We start from the raw sequence: 23,117 nt of genomic DNA on the forward strand, positions 1-23,117 counted from the left end.
GTAAATGTGATGTAAAATGACTGACTTTATCATAGATTTGAACAATTAATCTCATTTTTAAAAATACTATGTTTAAAGTGGGTTTAAATCCCAATACTGACCCTGAGCAAGTCACTTGACCTGCCTGTGTTCCAACTGGAAAACCAAATGAAATTTTTTTATCAGAAATGCTGTAAGTCATCTTGAATAAAGGTGTCAGCCAAATAAGTAAAGGCAAATGTAAATAAGTATAAAAAAATAAAATTATAATCAGACATAGACGCTCCACAGCCAGAACTATTAATATTCCAAAAAATACCATTTTTATATCACTTGAGTTAGAATGGCGGATGAGCCCTCTGGGTGTGAACTTAATGCTCATTTTAAACAGAGACGCTAGCAGAGGGTTATTAGTGGCAGGGTGCTAATCTGCATGGGGGATCATCATTGGCACTATGAGGCCCTGCTTGATACCACTTAAGCGATGCAGCACACATACGGTCAAAATAACAGATAATGGAGCCCAAAGGACTAGAAGAAATAGGCCACAAGTAAATTTGAACAATGGATGATGCTCTAGTAAATCAACTCCTGGGGCTCATGGTCATGGCTTACCTGACTGAACAACCACCTGCATGCCCCCTAAGAGATGGGATAGTGGGAGGAGCTAGGGCTTTCTGCTTGTTTTGAGCTTATTTGTTTATCACTGAACATAACTGACCAATAAGATGGACATTTGCTGTCTAATGTATAATGTGCTGAATGGAAGTCCGTCAAAATTTCCAAAGCAATAGTGAATTGCTGGACCAGTCTTGGCCCACATTAGCAATATCAGCGTTGGCTGATTGTCCGTTTACAGCAGCATATATATAATTAAAAAAAACCGGCATGATGATATAAATGCTGCCCTCCAGCAAGCAATGCATTCATTTCTCTGTGCCAGCGCTGGCTGGTGATAAATATGCAACTGTTGGCAAAAGATGGCATTCCATCATTGTGTCAGTACTGGCTGATGCAGCTTATGAAAATATGAATGGGGTTTTTCATTATATTTCATCTTAAAATATTACAGGATATGGAGTATACTGTATATAAACAAACACACTGTGCCTATAGAAAATATTCATCCCCTTAGACGCTTTCATATTTTATTTTTATACAGTACAAGACTGTTTGTTTTTGACACTGATGAACAAAAAAAGACTGTCAAAGGTCAAAGTGAAAGCAGATCTCTTCAAAGTGGTCTAAACAAATTACAAATGTTAAACACAAAATAATCACTTGCATACTGTAAGTATTCACCACTTCGCATCAGTATTTAGCAGACGCACCTTTAGTAGCCATGGCAGCCTTGAGTCTATGTCCAGGTCTCTCTCTGTGTCGGCCTGGCACATCAGCTCTCCATTCATACACAATCAGCATAGCGGCTCTCCTCTTTTTGTAACACTATCCATCTTAACAAAGGGATTAGTGTCTAAGTATCTGTCTGCATGTCCATCCGGTTGCTATATATTTGTTACTCCAACAGATGGCGCATCACAAACAGTAACTCTGCTTTTATGGGTCTTGTACGAAATGGCCTATTACAGAGTGACAGGCATTGCATGGTGCATGGCAAATGTTAAAGTCTATGCAGCAAAAGATAAGGTCTGAGGTCAACGCTGATTACTTAGATTTTAACCCGTCTATCATGGCTAGTAGGGAAACAAATGAACAATGGACTACAAGTGGCAAGGTGCCTGCTAATGCTTTACACAAATGCACGGCCCAATCTGTAATTGTATGTATGTAGCCATTAAAAAAACACCTCTTTTATGTGTTTTAAGATCTCATCACAAAAAAAGAATTCAGTTAAATTACCACACTTTAATGCAATTGATTTTACCTGAGTTTTCATTAATGCCCACTCAGCCTCCCATTAAATGCACTTGAAATCGTCTCTCTGTCGTGAAGTTCTAAACGCCTGTTATCATTTAAAGCTCTGCCCTGAATACTAAAACTGGGGATAGAAAATATGCAAGACCCTGATTCCGCAGAAAGCAATTTCCTTCTTTCTTATTAATGCTGTCCACACAAATGCACTGCAGGAATCCTTGGACTATTGGCTAATGGCGGACATGCAGGCTCCCATTCATCAGACAGACTGGGGGTCCACTAGAATCAACAAGTAAGAAATGGTCTGTGAGGCGTTAAAACTCAGGTGCATTGGGAGACTTGGTTAGCTGGTCTGAACGTTGAAGCGTTTTTACATTTTCTAGTCACTTCATCAAAGAACATGTTGTCACAATTTTGTTTACTGCGTATTTTTCTACAGTGAGAGTGACAATCGAATGTAAGAACATCAATTAGCAGGACATCATTTTAATTCAATTTAACAATAGCATGTAGCTGGAATGGATTTTATAGACTCAGATCTTGTGAAGATCCATGAGCAGTTGTTAGTTGTTAGGTTTTAGAGGTTCTGTGGCTAATGGCTGTTCACACTTACTAACTATAATAGTAACAATAGAACATCTTATTTATATAGTGCCTTTCCCATGTCCAAACTTTCAAAGAAGTACCCAGTGGAGATTTAAAATCTGTGCTTAAGTATCAAGATAAAATTGCTGTCTGCATCCAGACTTAATAGCAGATTGATGTGGTACCCACAATACCAATATTGTATTCAATATCAAGAAGCAGGGGAAGTGAGCTGCGGTGACTGGGGTTCATGCAAGACAAGTTGCTTTTGTGACTTCTCTCATCGCGCTAAGTATTATAGTTCAGTTGTGGCACCGATTAATTAGCGTGAATCCAAGAGACAGGCTGCGGGCCGAGAAGAAGCAGGACCTCAGGAGTAGGGAGCCAGGCTGGGCCATCCTCACTCAAGCGCCAGCCTCCGTTTGAGTCAGTCTACCTCTCCCATGTGTTGGAGTGTACCTTGCCTGAACTTATCTAGCGATAGCTCTTTATTCAGCAGACATTATCATCTAGAGATTGTTAAAGAGTAACATTTGACATTTTTGAGAGAGAGATCACAGCTATGCGTGTTTTAAAGGGTACCTACTCATTGGCAGAGATATCACGGCCAAGTGCTCTTCTCCCCACGTGGAGGATGTTGTCTCGTCAGAGCTGAACACAATCAGACACATTGGCAACATTTCACGTTGGAATATATCTACCTTACGCTTGGCCAGAGATACCTTGCCAACTGTTTTGCTGTCTAGCAAAAATTTGATGACCAATTAACATCGCAATCTCTATTGCTTGATTCAAGCAATGGTTCTGTCCTTATGACTTTTCGCTTGTCATAGTGTTTTTGATTGGAGGCTAGATCCCTTTATGAATATTGATGAGTTACCATAGAGTTAACATAGAAATGTTCATTTTTTTTGCAGCATGATGCTATGTCATCCACTAGATGGCAGCATAATGGCATATTTCAGGCTTAACACCATCAAGCGTTTCATTACACATAACCCCAAGTCCAGCTTGGGTTTAACCGTACTTACACCAAATTACGAGCCCGAGTCCTGCTTGTGATTAGTTCTGTTCTAGTTAAGGGTTGAAATAGGAAAGGCTTAAGATTAGCACCATCTAGTGGTTAAATTCAACATTTCTTTACATCAGGAACAGCATGTCACTGGGCGATGATGTCAAAAATCTGTGCCCCAGAGAGTAAAAACAAACGGAGAGCACATGTTTGTCTCACTTCCTTATGCTTTGAATGTTCAGTCTGGCTTTAAAGACATTGTCGGTATGTAGAAATGTTTATAGATATTTAATTCTCTGTATTGATGCACGTTTGTGAGTCTGATAATTATTTAATGTTATTTAATGAAGTATTTAAAAAGGTAAAAAGTTCTAGCAACTTACCACTGTTTTCACTGCATTATAAAAGTACTTGTGAGTGTACCTTTTTCAGACTTTCTTAAGAGATTTGCTAGAGTGTACACAGATAATGTTTGATATTCAAGTGAACGTTATTTATTTATTTTTTATATATTTGTAAGTAAGTAATTATGCCATTAAGTTTATTGTGTGAGTTTGTATGTAAGAATTTCTCACATTATTATATTTATGATTTATTTGTAGTTTTACCCTATTCCAACTGGCTTCAGTAAAGAAAGCAAACTAGAAACTCTTTGTGGTCATTGGAAGGGAGTTTATCTGACAGTCGACTCAGGCAGGGCACTTGAGGCAGAGGGCAGGACAGGATTAATGCCAAGGAGGTTGCATTTCCGTTTAGTAAGTTATACTGTCAATTGTCTGTTGCCTTAATCATACAGCCTTTGCTGTAGGATTTTCAACTCGTCTAACAGAGTAACTGCCAGAGAGACAGAAACAGTCTTACATTACATAGTGTAGGAAGAGAACTGGGATCCCAGCCGAACTGGAGGCTGTTCCATTACCAGGAGAGGAGGCAAGCATGACGATGCAAGCACATTTGCCGACAGGATAAGGAAATAAATTTGTACCCAGCCAGTATGTTTTATAAGGGATGAACTGTGAACAAATAAGGATCGGGACTGGCTCCACCCCCATACACTAATTGCCTAGTGGTCCTTATATGGCAACCCAATTGGGACAGCTGCAGAGGTTCTTGGGACTTGGAGTCTGGAACTGCAGCCTTGTTGGGGTCACTGGGGATCAACAGAGGGAACTGTTGGGGGAGGACCTTCCTACTTTTTCTGTGGCCCAAAAGTGCATGCTCAAGGACACAGTGTGATACCAGGATCATTCCCGGGCCCAACATAAAAGGAGAGTTGGGAAGCACCGGAAAACACTCAGCGAAGGATGAAAGGAGGGAGAATTGTTTATTATTGTTATTGTGGATTGTTATTGTGGCTGATTACTGGAGAGAAGAAGTGTCTTGTGAGGTTAAATATCTTTTACATTATGACATCAACATGTGCTGTATTACTGTGTCTTGGGTTTGGGGCTCAGTGCGTCCCTCTTGTGGTCACAATAGATAATGTTAGTCTACATCTCATTCAGTGAACACTAGAAATTTGTTTTCTCAGATTAAAAGACTTCTTGGGAACATAAACAGCTGAATATGTTTCTATCATTTATAAGGAAAACACAGGCTTGAAAAATGAATCAAGCCACAATTCAATACATGAAGCACACATGTTCTGCCTACTCACCTTCAATGAAGTCTGAGCTGGAGTAGGTACGGTGGTGGACATTGCCTTCCTCCTCAGGGTTATTCAGAGTCTCAAGGGCAGTTTCTATGGTTTCCGCCAGCTCATCACGTTTGTCCTTACGTACCGGTTTCTCCTCAGGGTGCCGAGTGAGACCCATCTCTAGCTGGTAAACTTTCTGAAATGTGAAGCTATCAAATGGCACCACTGCATATTCAGTTGGCAGCTTGACCCCAGTGTGCACTTCTGCTTTGGTCAACTGAGACCTAAGAAAGTCCATCAAGTCTGTGTGGCTTCTCTCTCCCATTGTACCTTCCCCACCAATTATACCTCCAACTCCCTTGATGCCCCCGGCTCCACCGGCATGCTCCAGGGAGTCCTGCACATTTTTCAGTTGTTCGCTCCGCTCCTGGAGCTCGTCTTTCAACTGGGAGATCTGCTTCTTCAGACTGCTAATGTAGTGACGGTGCTGTTCCTCACGTTCCTGCAGCAAAGCCTGATACCCATCCTTTCCTGTGGGCCCACTGACCCAAGGAAGGGGAGCTTGACCAACATCTGCCCGAGGACTGCAGGCAAGCAAATACACAAGTGAAACACAGCAGCACAGCAGCACCAACAACAGGGCCACTCGAAAAACCCAAGCCAGCAGGCCTCTCCGCAGCATTATATTTACTCCAAAGCTACATGGGGGCCTTATTAACAGCGGAGTGCAGAGCCCTTCAGACCTCCTCAGAATATTTTTTATTGCTCTTTAATTTGGCCATCCTCACTTTATATTTGGGAAAGAGTGCAGGTATAAATTTCAATATGAAGGGCTGTACGAAAGTCTTAAAAACCACAGCATTGACAGTCGTGAGTTAGTGTGGCATCATCATAAACAGTCTGTCAAGTCAATGGCATATTCTGGGATGCATAAATTTTCCACCACTTTAGTCTTGTGGACAAAAAATTATCTGATCTCATCTGAATGAACAAAAGCGATGATCAGTCTGTTTCTCCATGTCCACATAATCATTACTGAGCATTGCTTTCAAGTCGCAGCCATCCCAAAATAAACATTCCTTTTTGTAGTCCACTGTTTGGTTGCCACTGAATTGTTTTTTTATGGGCGTCAAAGATTAAAGATAGAACCATCAACTTATTTGTCACTCAGGTTGTCCTTACTTAAATCTGGATGATGTGAACAGTTAATTAAAACTCACACTGTACCTTCATTATGAGGTCCCGGGCTGGGAAAAATGAAGAATCCAACTGAATATCCAACAGGGTTAGGGTTAGGGTTAGTACCGTTCAGCCCTAAATGTTCTACCAAATCATCTGATGCTTGGCCAAACCACACTACTCAGTTGCAAGTTTTCTGGGTTCTGGTGGTCTAATTGTGGCTCTGACTACTGTGGCTCTGTGATTTAAAGAAGAAAGCAGCCTCATTCTGGCACAAGTGTTCAAGCACAATTGTCATATAACATTGCCAAGCTAGACTTGTTCTTCATAAAGGAGATTTATTGAGATGTCAATCCAGCATGAATCAATGTGGATTCCAAAAATGGCAGCTGTGAAAAGAGAAAGAAAGAATTGTAAAAAATAACAAATTTTTGTGGAACCCTTACAAAGTATCACATTTTAATACATTTTAAGGTCCTTAACTTTACTATTAACCCACACATTCTGGAATTGTGAGGACTTTGGGATTTTATTTGTCTAGCAGAAGCTGAAATCTTTTAACAAAAACAGATTAAATCAGCGATTCTCAACCTGTGGGGCATATCGAAAAAAAAATTATTAAAAAAATGTATTCATTTACTGAAAGGAAAGCAAAACAAAATCTATTCTGATATAATAAAAAATAAAATACACATTTACACTGACATAATACACTTATAAATAGGATTGTATCAGTACGATACAATGTATTTAATAATTAACTTATTAATATTAAATTAGAAACAAGTTTAATAATTATTAGTGACTCCCTTGGGCCTGTCTTGCAGAGCAAAGTTTTTCAAAGGAAGGTTTAACATTAGAAATTGACACTCTGAGTTCATCTATATATATAATTTAGTAAGGCAAGACACCTATGGAAAGCACGCTGGAAGGGGGCGTGGATTCACTAAGCCGCCAACAAGCAAGACACCTATGGCGCACGCAGGATGGAGCCACGCCCACCAACTCCAAGATTATTGGCTACGACGACAACTCACAGAGCCATGCCTACCAACTCGGACGCGACGACATAGAAAAACCGGCGTCATTTATATTCGTCTGTTGTAGAGGTCACATGCAGCTCCGAGCCACGTTGACTGTTCATAGAGGCGTATTTCTCGCGGAGGTGAATCGCAGTGTGTAAAACGGTTTGCGAGGGATATCCCATGTGATCCTTAAAACATTCCTTTACAACTGAGGTTAAAACACAATGAAGTAAGCAGTCGTTAAAAACCGAGTTTTCGGTTACGACGCACGACCACGTGCACCATAGCAAACTGTTTTACACGCAACATACAGCAATTCGCTTCCACGACAAACATGCATCTTCTTAGATTCTCCTGCACTTTGTACACCCCCCCCTCCCACCTCGCTACTACCGTGGTCGGGTGTCTTGGTGGATTATATATAGAAAGGCAGCCAAAACCGCACAGAGCAATGAAAAGTCTACGTGAGTCACAGGTGCATTTGGACTGTGCAAAGACGACTCGAGTGACGAGTTGGAGATGGGCACATGAGCAGGTAGTGCATACTGAATGAGAAATCAGCACACTAGCATGACGGAGGGAGCGGAATGGACGTCTTTCTCCTCTCCTCCCGTTCCACCCTCCGTGCCTGAGCGCCGCACGGACGATTGTATGTTGGTTCGTTCTGTGCATTGTTACAATGTTGCTTTTCTTGCCGATTTATTACATTACCGATTTTTCAAATGTTAATTTTTTCCCTGTGCTTAAAAATCATTAAAAAACCGGGCTGATTATGCGGCGTATGGTACGCCGCGGGTTGGCTAGTTTTCTATATTTAGCTGTGATCTATATTTTGTCTTCAAAGCAGCCACCTCAGAAAAAGGATGTTGAAAATGGTAATAGTATACGAAATGCTCTTGTTTCAGTGTAGAAAACTTGTCATCCACCCCTGCCCAAAATTCAAAGAGTGATTTAGTACTAAATTGTCTTTTGATTTTGCCAATTGTCGTGAAGTCTGTGAAGATTTCTTCTTCGGCATTCGAGTATTTTTAAATGGATCCTTAACACACTTGTAACTTGTTACCAAGTTGTCGTCAGCAAGAAAATACTTTTTAAAATTCTTTGCCAGCATGGCTAAATGATTTTCAATGATTACAAAACAACTTTCACATGTTGTTCTTCAGCCTTGTAAGTTTTAACACATTCATCCACATTTGCAAACATTTCTAGGTTTTTTTGCTTTAAATTTCTGCTCCACAATTTCTACAAAAACCATTAACTTTATCACTCGTATCCAACATATGTGTATTAGCTCCTTGGAGTTGAAGATTCAAGGTATTTAATTTCTCGAATATGTCGATCAAGTAGCTCAGTTTCATCACAAATAAACCATCTCAAAACATCTCGTCTTCCGGTCAGCTTTCCTCTTCTAGAAAAATGGCGATTTCATCTCTTAATTCATAAACACGTTACAAAAATTTCCCACGTGATAACCATCTTGCCTCGCAATAAAATGGTAACGCTGAATGAACTGCACCCATGTCTTTACAAAGTGCAGAAAAGATTCTTGATTTGAGGGGTCTCATTTCTATATAATTTACTACGGTTACAACCGTTGTTAGCACAATATTCAAACCAGGACTCATTTCTTTGGAAGCCTGAGCTTCTCTGTGGATCATGCAATGTGTCCAGACACACTATGGAGATTTTTGTTTCACAAGTGCTTGAATACTTTGGAATCTTCCAGACATTGAACAAGCACCATCGGTGCATATTCTGATGCAATTTTTCCACTCTATGTTTTCCTTGTTTATAAAATCATTTAAGATAGCAAATAATGCGAGTGCTGTTGCTTTGAGTTCTATTGGTTTGCAGAAAAGTAGTTCTTCTACTGCTATCTGTTGCCTCATCAAGTTGAATTGAAAACAATCTGTCACGCAACTTCCCGAAAAGCTGATGCTGTACATTTTCAGCTATATCACCAATTCGACGGGCAACAGTATCATTTGATAGATGTAGGGACTGCAATTGTTGGGCAAAATTATCTCCAAACATAGTTTCTACAATCTCAATTGCTGCTGGCAAAATAAGCTCTTCACCAATGGTGTGAGGCTTTTTACATCTGGCTATTTTATATGAAACTTTGTAAGAGGAAAGTAAAGCTTTTTCATTCACAGACAAAGTTTTTTTAAAAAAACAGATTTTTGCTTCTCATATGATTTTAATTTTAATTTGAAGAATTCTCGGGGTTTGTTAACGTACTCACTATGAAGCGTTTCCAAATGTCGTTTAAGTTTATTAGGTTTCATGCTGTCTACTGCCAAAATTTTTGAGCAAATGACACACAGGGGCCTTTCTTCTTCATTTACTTTAGTACTGGTAAACCCAAAATTTAAGTATTCTGGAGAACATTTTCTTGATTTTATCTTCGGAACTGCGCTCATCTGTGCATTTGTTGATGCTTCACTGTCGTCTAATGCTCGTTTACGCCCACTTAAAAATGTATCCATGATTCTGTCTACTGCCGTGAATATTTAATACCGTGAATTGCTGCTAAAACGCAAATTACAACATACACATTCACGATATATTTGATAGTGATAGAAGGATTGGCTCGACTGAAACTGGCTGGAATTGAACGAGGTGCAGCATCTATACACGTTTGCGTCGCGGTTGTGCAGATGTTCCAGAATGTTCGAGACAAATCAAAGAGCAACAGAGAGGCATCGTTTTGTCAATGCAGCGGAGCGGTGTTGCCAAATATCAATAAATTTACTTATTCTTGGTAATTTGTAAGGTTTGTAATTCAGGTCGTAGTGTAGCTTTAGCATCAAAGTACTCAAAATACATTATTATTGTATGAGAAGGGGGCACGATGAAAATTATGATTGAAAATTGGGTCACAAATACTGAAAGGCTGAGAAACGCTGGATTAAATACAACCAAACACAGATGAGTTGGGAACCTAAAATTGTTAAGCTATGACTTTATTTCCTTAGCAAGACTCAAATGTTTACTTTTGTCGAACACTTTAGATGTGAACCCATAAACAATCCTTATTTTTAAATGAAACTGACACTTGCACAAATAGTTGCTGATGTTCTATATTTATTTTTAGGTTTCTCATTGTTATTATTTGTTATATTTGTATGTATTTTCTGTTATGACTACTGTCATGTACTGCCTTTTTAAATGTACCTCTGTGCCTTGACCTTTGTGGGTGAAGCCCCAGAAGGGTGAGATCTCCTGACCTCGCCCTCTAGCTATTCAAGTCTAGTGAGAAGGCTCTGGAGCAAGAGATCAGTTCATTTATTGTGAAACATTTGTAAGTATTGTTGGTTGTTTTTTATTGAGTATTTCTTGCCTTGTTTTCTTGGATTCTGCTGGTGGGTTATGTATTGGGCCTTGTTTGCTGCAAAGTGCCTTAGGCAACATCTTTATCTCTTTTTGATCTGTTAAACAACTTTCTGTATTTTTTTTATTTTTTTGTAAAATAAATCAAATTATAAAGATTGTTTTTGCCCTTTTTTGTTCACAACCTGGGGACTGATGGTTTTCCTTCCACTGTGGGTGCTCTTTTCGATAGATCTGTGGACATTTTGTGTTGTTAGGCCTGCTCCCGTTTTTTGGGGTCTGCTCTGGCTGATGCTAGCAGGTAGTATTTGAGGCCTCGCTGTGTTAAGGTGAGGCCTCTTCTAAGCAGGTCAGTAAAGATTTTATCATTTAAGGAAGAACTATTACAGATTAATAGACAAGATGCTGTACAGGATTTTCATTCATTTAGTTATTAGTGCATTATTCATGTTGTACAAATAAACTATTATATTATACAATTTGACAAAATTCTTGGATATCCTTCTTCACACTTGTATCTTCACCACCCACCAGCATTTTCTTAATAAACAGATGGATTATATGGCAGGAGGTGCCACTGAGTAAGCTAGCAAAGTTTCTGGTTTTTGCCTCAATGGTTTCACGTTAAGCTATCACAAACTGGAAGTCCATTGCTATCCTTTCACTGATCTTAAGCTAAACTTCTCCTTTTATCTGTTTATCGATATTGGTTTATTCTTTGTTCTCAATTCCCAGCTCTTCATATACTTTTTTGTGATTCCAGTATCTTCTGCACGTTTGACCTCTGTGCTTCTAGAATTGAATACTGAGATACCTTAACTGATTGTTGTTCCCCTGTGTATTGACCTTTGCCTTGATGACATGGACTCTTTCCCTGAATGTCTAACATATGCCATGGAACAACAGTGGAACAACTGTCAATACAGCTTTAATTGGTCAACTCATGTACTGTAATCCAAAGGCTGACACCATACGTAATGCTTTATTGAAATCTGCTTATCACAGACTGTGCCTTTGTAGTTCACATCCAACCACTGGCTCCCTGTATAGCTTGAAGTTACTACTTCAATTCAATTTATTCTTATTAAACCCATTTTTAATTAGGAGCCAAGTGTGCTATACAATAATTACAAACATTACAAAAATTCAATAAGATACAACCCATAATCTTAAAGAAAGCCAGAGAAACAATATTTTAAAATGCAGTTATTTCTTCTGCTTATGCTCTAGTTGTAAGACTATCCGCTTGCTCTTTAGTGAGGACAGGTTCAAAGACCTGGCAGCAACACTGCATAGAAAATGTATGGGCTTGTGGAGAAAGAGATCAGTTGAACTCACCAGGAAGCAACTGTTTACATTATTCAAATATGAATGATAGACTAATGGATCTCTCCAATTAGCTCAGGTTGCAAGGAGACCACCTTTTGAGCTGTATGTTGTGGGTTTGGGACTGGAAGTCCACCACAGTGCAAATCTGCAAACAGAGATGATTTTTAATGTGAGCCTACAGCAAGTCACTTGGCGGTGAGGATGGGATTCGTACTGTGAATGGGTGGAATGTAGTGGTGGTGCTGCGCAGAAAATCTGCAAACTGAGATGCTTTGTAATGTGAGCCCACAGCAATTCACCAATTCACAGTGCGAATCTCATCCTCATTGCCAAGTGGAGTGTAGTGGTGACGCTGTGGAGAAAAGGTGGGAGGCTGACAGAACAGAGATCAACTGATGTCCTTATTATTATTATTATTATTAAGCAACCACTTGCAGTGTTCAGATATGGCCTACAAGATGCAGATTAACTGAGCTCTCCCATTAGCTCACACTACTTCTGAGCTAGATGTTGCAGGACTGCAACTGACCAATCACCACAGTGCAAATCTGCAACCTGAGATGCTTTATAATGTGAGTCAGCAGCAATTTCACTTGGTGCTTAGGATGGGCTTTACTCTGTGAATGGGTGAAGGGTAGCAGTGACACTGTGCAGAAAATCTGCAAACTGAGATGCTTTGTAATGTAAGCCCACAGCAATTTACTTGGCGAGGAGGATGAGATTCGCAATGTGAATGGGTGGAGTGTAGTGGTGATGCTCTGCAGAAAAAGTGGATCCTGAAAGAGAAAGAGATAGCTGACATCACCAGGAAGAGTTCAGATACGGTCACTGCATGCCTGACTATTGCAGTTCTGCTACTAGCTCAGGCAGCAAGGAGATTAAACTGGATGTTGTGGGATTGTGACTGACCAATTTTGCAACCTGAGATGCTTTGTAATGCGAGTTGGCAGCAATTTCACTTGGTCATGAGGTTGGGATTTATGCTATGAACGGGCGAAGTGTATTGGTGACGCTGTGCAGAAAAAGTGGGTCCTGACAGACAGGCAGATCAGCTGACATCACCAGGAAGCGACCGCTTGCAGTGTTCAGATACAGTCTCTGCGTGGCTGACTAATGGAGTTCTCCTATTATCTCACACTGAAGAAGACCACTTCTGAGCCACATGTTGAGTGTTTGGGACTGACAGGAACAGTTCACCAAAGTGCAAACCTTCAAACTGAGATGTTTTATGGTATGAGTTCATAGCAATTGAGCAGACATAAAAGGACATGGACATCCAACACTTAGGCAGGCAGAACAATGCATGTGCTAACACACTGGGCCTTAAGCTTCAAAGTTCACCAGCACAACTGCCACCACTGCCTTGGAGAAAGTCACTTAACCTGTGTTATGCTATGATTGAAACTATAGCATGAGATGAGAAAAGGATCAGGAGGCAAGCAAGGATCAACACTGGGAGTTCAGAAAATAGTAGCATGTGGTAAAGTGAAGTCTGCAGCTGGCGGGTGCCTCATAAACAAAAGAAATAATATAAATAAATGGCACAAAATTAGACAAGAAACTCAACTTTAAACACCGGCCAGGGGAGAGCTGCCTGCGGAAACATGACACTCCCTTATGATATGGAAATTCAGTTTAGAGCCCCAGAACTGCTAAGAAGAATTAAAACACAGTGTCAAATCATAACCCTAACAACCCATTCTGTCAAACACACATCACTGCACAACGTCACTTTGAGGGACAACCACATATGTAATTTAAAACAGACTGTCTGCAGCATCGTCACAGCAGAAAGCAAAACATTTCAATCTTGATTTAGATTATTGAGGATGGGTACTGAAAAAAGTTGGGTTAAATGTTATACATTGGGATTATGTAAGTTGTGCAATTCTTTGTTTAACAAGTGTTCTTAACTTATTATTTGAATACAACATTATACAACACATCCATAAAATATTCAGACCCTTCACTTTATTGTGTTGAAGATGACACCTTTTATTGTGTTGTAGATTTAATTCTAAATGGACAGCTTTACCATTTTTGCCCATGAATCTACACTCGATAACTCCTAAAGACAAAGTGAAAACATGTTTTCAGAAAGCTTTGCAAATCTCTCTATTATAAAAAAAAAATCTTGGAAGGTTGGAAGGAGACAAGACGTGACTTTTTCAGAGAGACACTTTCATGTCCCGCGAGACAAGTCTTTGTGCCAAGAGATTTAACCACACCCGGGGCTGGAAATAAAACAAAGAATAGATAACAAAGTAGAATGTCGTAAAGAATTCAAAAACATTGAAGCGATACACATGCAGAGCAGGTTAGAGATAATGGAAGAACGAAAATTCAAAAGTCTCAAAAAAATGATAGTAAAGATCGCATTAGTGCAATCACTAGGTGAAATAATGGAACAGCGTAAAGAGATTGAATATATTGTTCGGATTTAAACTTTAAGTCGGAGACTTGTAGATCGTCTAATTCGTGTTGCCATCAGGGAAAAAAAAAGTAGCGATTCTTCCCAATGAAGAGGCGTATCCGCAAGAATTAAAAGATTTGTTGTTTGGTGAAAGTGAAATCTCGCAAGAGAAAATTTCAAGCACACACACGGTTCAATCATTTCTCATTTGTGTGAATGCTATTGTCAGACACATTTCTTGTGGAGAGAAAGAAACGATATTCACTCACGGGCAGTTCCATCCATCCATCCATTTTCTAACCCGCTGAATCCGAATAGGGTCACGGGGGTCCGCTGGAGCCAATCCCAGCCAACACAGGGCACAAGGCAGGAACCAATCCTGGGCAGGGTGCCAACCCACCGCAGGACACACACAAACACACCCACACACCAAGAACACACTAGGGCCAATTTAGAATCGCCAATCCACCTAACCTGCATGTCTTTGGATTGTGGGAGGAAACCGGAACGCCCGGAGGAAACCCACGCAGACACGGGGAGAACATGCAAACTCCACGCAGGGAGGACTCGGGAAGCGAACCCAGGTCTCCTAACTGCGAGGCAGCAGCGCTACCACTGCGCCACCGTGCCGCCCTCTCACGGGCAGTTATACGTTGCATTGTCACGATGTAATCCCAAACATGGAATCAAAATTCAATGTGATATTGATGAAAAGGTAAAAGTGAAAAGAGATTGAATATATGGACACAGGTCATATGACAGAAGTGCAATGCGCGAGATGCAGATCACACATAGGGTGCAGGCGAGCAAAGAGAGCAGGGGGCGAAGCCCCATAGTTTATTGAAAATCAAAAGCTGAAATTCTTCATTCATGTAAGCATTTAGACCTTTCACTGTGAACACCAGCTTGTGATCAGGTTCATCCTGTTTGCTTTAATTCTCCTTAGGAACTTGATTGGAGCCCACCTGTGGCAAGCAAAGTTGCTTGGACAACATTTAGAAAGGCCCACGCCTGTGTATAGAAGGTCAGAGAATTCACACTGCATGTCAGGAAGAAATAACAAGCCATGAAATCCAAGGAACTCTCTGTGATCAAACTGTGGTGAGGCATCAATTAGGGCAAAGGGATAAACCCCTCTCTAAAGCTGTGTGTGTTCCAAGGGGCACTGCGATCTTAACTGTGAACTGGAAGAAGTTTGGAACTACCATGGCTCTTCCAAGAGATGGCAGTCTGGTTATCTGAATGCATGGGCAAGAAGGACTTTGGTCAGGGAGGTAACCAAGAATCCAATGGTCAATCTAATAGAGCATTAAAAGTCATTTGCTGAGATGGGAGAACCTGTCATCTCAGCAGCACTCCTTCAATTAGGTGTACATGGCAGCCCACTTGAAGCAGGCCAAGCAGCATTTAAAAGACTCATGACACAACAAATTGAACTCTTTGGGTAGCAGTATCTCTGGTGATGACCAGGCATAGCTCATTGCCTGCCTAATATCATCCCTATGGAAGCATGGAGGTGTCAGCGTTACGCTATGGAGGTGCTTCTTGGCAACAGGGACAGACTGGTCAGACTTGAGAGCAGGATAAATGGCAGCCAAATACACAGAGATCCTTGAAGACAAACTGCTCCAGAGTGATGCAACCTGAGATTAGGGTGACAGTTCATCTTCCTGCATCACAACGACCTCAAGTATATAGCCAAGACAAAGCTAGAGTGTCTTCAGTTTCTGAGTGTCCTTGAGGTGCTCATCAAAGCAGAAACTTAAACCTCACTGAGACATGAGGATGGCAGTTATGGCAGTTTACTGATGCTTTCCATCCAATGTAGCTGGGCTTGAGAGGATCTGCCAGGAAAAATGGAATAAACTGCCCAAATCCAGGTGTGCAAAGCTCATAGAGACATACCCAAGAACATTCAAAGCTAGATTTGCTGCCAAAGGGACTTCCGCAAAGTGTTCAATTAAGGGTCTAAAAACTTCTAGGAATGAGAGGTTTCAGCTTTTGATTTTTAATAAATCAGCACACCTTTCTCAAAACTTGTTTTCCTTTTGTCATTATGGGTCATTGAACGTAGACTAACGGCACATTTATCCTTTTAAAATGAAATCTGCAACAGTTACTGTATCAGTCACAGCTGAATGACACATGTGCTGATCTACCCAGGTCCGGTGGTCTCTCACAGTGAAGGGGTCTGAATACTTTCTGAAGGCACTATACAAACAGAAGATGATGACTGACACACCGCTTTGAAGTTAGAGCCGAGACTTCCACTGCTGTGGTGAATTCCCTTTCTACCTAAAGTGCAGGCTTGTGACCTGAGATTCTCCAGAGGTAAAGGAGGTGCCTCCCTCAAGCACACCATTTTTTGAAAACTAACAGTTCTGGCTGTGTACTCCACACTTTTTGACTCCTAAACCCCACCTGAACCTGAAAGAGAAAACTGCCTGTGATAAAATCTTCTCAGTTTGTGAAGAATTGGAAGACTGGAAGAAAAACACACAAGCAATGACCCCTCAGATAATCTTTACACGATCAAATAAATCAAATCAAAATCTTATAAATCAAATGTAAACAGCCCTGGTGTGTGCATCGGTAGGGCTAAGCCGTACACCTTAACAAAACAAATATTCCCATTGTGCAAAAATACAGCCTATCATGAAAAAATTCATGTTAATGCAGTTTTGGAGGGCAGACGCGTTAAAGGTATTTATAAAAGTAGATGACGTTCATCCACTAAACATAACTGACAGCCCGGAATGAATACATATCATTGAAAACACTCAATCAACATAAAAAGTGAAGGACAGCTGAAATACTGCATGCTGACCTTTTTAATCAATTAACCTTTTCAGATTCTGTATCATTAAATAGTCATTCGCTTCAAGTTTTACATATTGTTAAAGAAGTAGAAATCATAGCTCACCTTACGCGTTTGCCGGCAGAGGGTCAGTGTAGGCGGAAGGCACAGTACGAGTCAGCCGATGGGCTGGAGACACACAGCCTTTTCACGGTGCTGTACAGTACAGTCCAGTCAAAGGATTACTTGTGTTAATCAAAAGTCAACTAAATTCTAATCGGCAACACAAACAGAGCAATTCATTCAGAGAGAAACAGAGCCACCTGTGTTAGAGCGGGACCTTCATAACATAATGTGTACATGCGGACTTCACGTAGAAGGAAGGGGCGGCAGAGACCACAATGTCTTCTTTTTGGTGTCAGCCTCGCTTCTGGGCATGAGCTGGACAGGAAGGTTTTGTTTCTCTCTTTAATACTGTCATTCTTTTTTTTTTTGTGTAAATAGCTACATACAGTTAACTTTAAAAGTTTAACAAGATGCCTTGCTGAATCAAATAAAAAGAAAAAGGCCGATCAGTTAATTGCTCTACTCTGAAAACACATGCTTCTTTTGTGAAAGGCTGCTAATTGATCTGAACGACTGCCAGCATGGCAGTTGTTCAGTGTCAATTTCATTAAACACTAAATAGTGGGCTTTAAAACTTGCTAAAGTGATGAGGCTATATGTCAGTATTTTACAAGGGATGCAAAAGTGGGAGCTGAAGTCACAGCACCACCGATCCATACAAGGTAGAGTAGATAGCATGGAGGCTTAGTGGGTGGGGCTACTGTCTCAGAAAGTCTCAAGAGACCAAATCTGAATCCCAGCCCAGGCAGTGCCTGCCGTTTTCGTCATGCATCTGTTTAGCGACCAAACTGGAACTTCAGCTTGGAAGCAGCAGCATGGAGAATCCAGCTGTGTTTAAGTGGACAAGAGCAGCAGTCAACTTCATAAAATCAGTTTGTGGCCCTGCCTTAGTTGGTATCCTGTTGGCTTTAATTTCTGTTTGAGGGCCATTTAAGGATCGAAATTAAGCATTTCAGAGAAAAGATGAAACAAATCTAATTCAAAAGGTGTTAATTAGCAGCAAAAGCAGGTCAGTAATTAAGAAAAGGGTTAGAATGAAAACCTGCAGCCACAGTGGTCCTTCAGGAGCGGAGTTGGGGACCCCTGGTTTAAAGACATTAAAGTCAGATGAATTGGTGGTTTTAAACTGGCCCTAGTCTCTGTGTGTGTGTGATTCCCTGCAATGGACTGGCACCCTTTTCAGTGTTTTTTCCTGTCTTCAGCTCTATGCTAGCTGGGAGAGGCTCTAGCACCTCCATACGACCCCAGTCTGGATGAAGCGGGTTAGAAAATGACATGACATAAAAATACACAATGCACAGAAAAGTAATCTGCCAAAAAGAAGATACAGTACAAGTCTGAGAGACAGGAGAGCGGTTTCACTCTCCATCCTTGTGGTTTCATGTTCGGCACTTGAGACATCGCTAAACCTTCAAGAGGTCACCAGCCTCCTTACAGATGAAAACCACTGTGGTTCTTTTTTTTTTTTGTTTTTCTTATTATCTTCTCGCACAACGTTCTGCACCATGGCCGCCATCCACAGGGTTTCAAAGTTCTTTTTTAAGAGTTCCAGTAAAAGCACTAAATTAAAACCTCATGTGGCTGAGCTTCCCTTTATGCATTTGTTTCTTACTTTAAGGCCCCAACTTGACACTTTTCTGTGAGACTACAGCAGCAGCTGTGCCAGGGTTACAGTGCTTTGGGTGGGCCTCAGGAGTTCATAGGTGGGTATTTTTTAGTAAGTAAAAAGATTTTTCAATAGATTAGATAATAACTTCTATGCATGAACAGGGTACATCAGTAGTTCAGGTGGTCCAAATGTTCAGGTTTGTGATGGCTGTGAATAAACCATAAAGTCTTTAATTGCAATAGTGGAACAGGGGCTCTGATTGCAAATGCAGCAAGCTATTGTCACACACGTGCGCAGAGGAATCAGCTGAAGGGCCTAAACCCTAGTAGTTCTACGCCAGGCCAGGGGGTGGCGGAGTGTACTGACTATCTCTCTCAGTCCCTTGCAGACCTTTTCCAGGAAATCCCGCCTGCTGCCAGCCCCAAGGGTGACGTCACTTCCGGGCACAAGGACACCACTCCCAGTTCCGGCATAGATGACGTCATTTCCCTTCCAGCCTTTTAAAACGGCCATCTTGTCTTAGTACAGGCAGTTCTGTTCTGGACTCTGAACTAAGCACATCGTGCTATTTAAAACTACTTTTGCAGCCGATTCAATTATACGGGTGGCTGCCCCAAATCTTTATGATGTCTCCGACTCATTCTTATTACACTATCTAATAGAGAATCAAGTTTTACATTTTATGAAGTGAACTTTTTCATACCCACTAGTCAAGTTTATTTTTAAAAAGCTTGATGGAACTCTCCAGTGGCTTTCTGAAACGCTGATTACAGAACATGGCACGAGTTTGGCACACTGTATTTTGAAAACTGTGTGGCTAACTGAATAGTGGAGATGGGCTCAGCTCCAAATGTGGTGCTACTGCCATCTGTACCTCTGAGTGCAGACGAAAGGGCACATTTAATATAAAATACCATACAAATCTGGTAAGAAAGAATAAGAATATCCATCCATGTATCAAACCCACTTGATTCAGTTATAGAACAGCGGGTAGGCAAAATCTGTACCAGCGTCCATTGGAAAAATGCCTGAAGTGACCCTCAGGGCCCACACCATATACACTGGGCCATTAGGGGTTTATGCTTCAGCCCGGGGTCCTCCCCTGGAAGCCCTAGCTGGGGTTCAAATTTCTTTTTTATTGTCATTTTTGACTCTTTTGTTTATGTTAAATGGAAAAAGGCAAATTTCCCATGGGTACAAATAAAGTTATATCTATCATATAGTGCCTTTCATATCTTTCTATCAATCTATGATATATAGTGTCTATTTAAATATTATATAGTGCCTTTCATGTTTATCTATCAATCTATCATATAGTGCCTTTCATATCTTTCTATCAATCTATGATATATAGTGTCTATTTAAATATTATATAGTGCCTTTCATTTTTATCTCTTATATAGTGCCTTTCATATGTATCATATAGTGCCTATTCAATCTATCTATCTAATCTGTTTCTCATATATTGTTTTAGATGTTTATTATTTGTATAATTATGTACTCTTCATCAGTATTGTCGATCCTTCAGTTTCTATGTGACTATGTATCTTCTATTATGTTCCTTGTGTTTTGTGGGTGGCTCCCCTAGGCAGGGCTATAAAGGCTTAAGAAATAAGTAGTCTGTTGTGGTTCATTTGAATGTGCTTGGGGTTTTGGTGAGTTCTAGTAATTATTCTTATTGTACTTTTTTGTGAATTTAAAGGGTCTTGACCTACTGCTCTTTTTGACCTCTCTTGTGGATTTGTGTTTTTGGGACTTGTTTGCTTTGGATTGCCTTGTTATTTCGGGCAAAGTCTGCTCTGCCTTTTGTGTTCCTCACAGCATCATTGTTAAAGAGCATTTTTTGATTAAGAAATCTGTTATTTATAAAGATTCTTTGTTTTCTCTGTGTTAAATAAGCTAAAGGTCCCTTATGGTCCCTTCCCTTTTTGTGGGTTTTCAGCACAGCTTCTGTTAATGACAAAGAGGTGGCCTTGAACCAGAGATACGAGTGGAAAAGCTGAGTTGCCCACACAAAAACAAGAAAATTTGATCTGTATGTTTCTTATGCCATGTAGCTTATAACCCACACGTCAAGTCTTCAAGTTGTATGCTCACAATGGGCAAAATGCAATTTTTTTTTACTAAAATATTGTTGAAGACAGAACTCTTGGCCAATGCATATACATATATAAGAGGTAGATCTGCGTTTCAAAAGCTCAATCCGATGTGAACACAGTTTCTCTGTGTGCACTGCTCTGATATTTATTTACAGTATTTTAGGAAAAAATGCATAGGACGAGCCACTTCTCTGGCTAAATAATCATTTCCTGGACCTATTGGTAACTTTCAATAAACGGTAAGAGACACACTGTGTCTCGTAACAAGGAGAAGTTAAAATGAAATGGTGTTAGGAGCCTTTGGCTACGTTCACATTGTGAGCCACATTCCTAAGTTCTGATTTTCTGCTCAGACCCGATTTGCCTATCTTGACCTAACTGTAATGTGAACACATCTGTCCTCCGAAATGACACACAAATGCACATCAATACGTTTGTGCGTGAGTCGTCTGCACCATAACCAACAAAAAAAATCATATTTGAGATAAAACTTATGATATTAAACCTGACAAAATGCATGTGCTAGTAGCTAGTCTTTGCTCTGGAGGATGGCAAACAGTTCATCAGCTGTATACGATTAGGTCAAGAAGTCATAAAAAAGTCAGACGGCTAGCTTTTGCTGGCTCTGCTGCACCAAGAGATGTGTGGGTAGAAGAAAGGAGCCAGCAATGTTGGGATCATGACTATTGTCACAGTAATAGCTCTCCTCCATTGTTGTTTTGCCATGCTGCCAGAGCAGGGTGATGATGACCGCGCTCAGCCCATGTGTATAAGCAAAAAAACATGTGAATTTCCGATCTGACCATTCTCATTTATGTTGCAAGTCTACAAAATCAGATATGTACCTGATCTAGGACCACATGTGAAAGCGACTCAAATCTGATTTGAAAAGATCAGGTTTCTGAGTCCACACAGTCCTGAAAAGCCTCAAATTTGTGTAACATTAAGGCAAACAAATTGCAATTGTGCCACTGGTAACGTGAATATAGCCAAAAAGACAAAAGGAGATGCATCATCAAAGCCAAAACACTAACCAAAAATCTTTATTGAAAAACATACACTTAGCCCATTATGAGATGGTCACGATCCAGACGCACATCTTTAGGATGTGAGAGAAAAAGCAGAGAGACTGTGCAAACTCCAAATAGGCAGTGAGCAAATGAAAATCTGAACCCAGACTGCCGGAGATGTAAGCACTGTGCCATCAAGTGGCTCCTATGACCATGTACTAGAGTCACAAATGCATAGCTGCACGCTCAAAAGAATCATTTCATTCTAAAGGCCATGTCACATTAGATGACTTTTCCAGAGATTTTCGGTCATAGCCTTCATTTACATAATCTTAGTGAGTCAGAGGCAGTTGGTGGTGTGCTCCTGTAAAGAAAGACCAGTCACATAAAGAGATTTCCTACCACAGGAACTTGGTTTTCAGCATCTAATGAGCTCCTCTACAATGTAGGCCCTGGACCACTGTTGGTCCCTAGATCCTTTCAAGTGTTGCATTCCCACCACACAACAGTAAGTGTAACCTTCATTCAAAATACGTGATGTGCAAAGAAGAGTGATGTGGTATAATGTGAGGAGCCTTCGGGAGTTCACAGGGACCCTCCCACTACCACATTGATTTGAAACGATTCCGACTTTAACGGGGAGAATATTATTTCTTTGATGAGGTGCATGGTGACCAGAGAGGTAGCATTGAAGAATGATGAAGTGAGCAAAGAGCAGCACGATAAGGAGTTCATGGGGGAGATTATTGCTTTGTTGAGGTGTATGGCATGGAGCAACAGTGAGATGGCTGTGAAGAGTGATGCAGTGCAACCCACGGCAAAGTCCAAATTACTAACAGATTTGCAAAATGGTGTCAGTGCATGTGGGTCAGCCAATCAACACAATTCACTGCCCAAACCCCACCCATGACAGTTCCTGGTTGAATGAAAAGTACATCCCCTGGAGTAGGACCTAAATAAACTACCAGGAGCTAACTACCAGGAATAACAAATGGTCTGAGTTCCTGCAGAGGGAATGCTACAAAAGTTTCTAATTTTTTTAAAAAGTCCTAGCTTCCTGAAAAAAGTTCCTGCAATGGGAAAGAGCATACTGTGTGACATCCTAAGTGG

The 23,117-nt window shown here is 40.6% G+C and overlaps 1 protein-coding gene across 3 annotated transcripts in view; it reads right to left on the reverse strand.

Annotated features, from left to right (window-relative positions):
- csgalnact1a (chondroitin sulfate N-acetylgalactosaminyltransferase 1a) overlaps positions 1-23,117 on the reverse strand; it is a 451,987-nt gene that overhangs the window by 178,225 nt on the left and 250,645 nt on the right. For 2 of the 3 annotated variants that reach the window (XM_039750360.1, XM_039750359.1), the window contains exon 4: positions 5,109-6,655. In XM_039750360.1, coding sequence (XP_039606294.1) covers positions 5,109-5,769 — 661 coding nt within the window. In that variant the 5' untranslated portion in view covers positions 5,770-6,655. Of the gene's footprint in view, positions 1-5,108; positions 6,656-17,289; positions 17,354-23,117 lie in introns of those variants that run through there. The other variant, XM_039750361.1, reaches the window with a different exon arrangement.

Source organism: Polypterus senegalus, chromosome 4 (genome assembly GCF_016835505.1).
Source record: "Polypterus senegalus isolate Bchr_013 chromosome 4, ASM1683550v1, whole genome shotgun sequence".
In the NCBI taxonomy this organism is placed as follows: Eukaryota; Metazoa; Chordata; class Cladistia; order Polypteriformes; family Polypteridae; genus Polypterus; species Polypterus senegalus.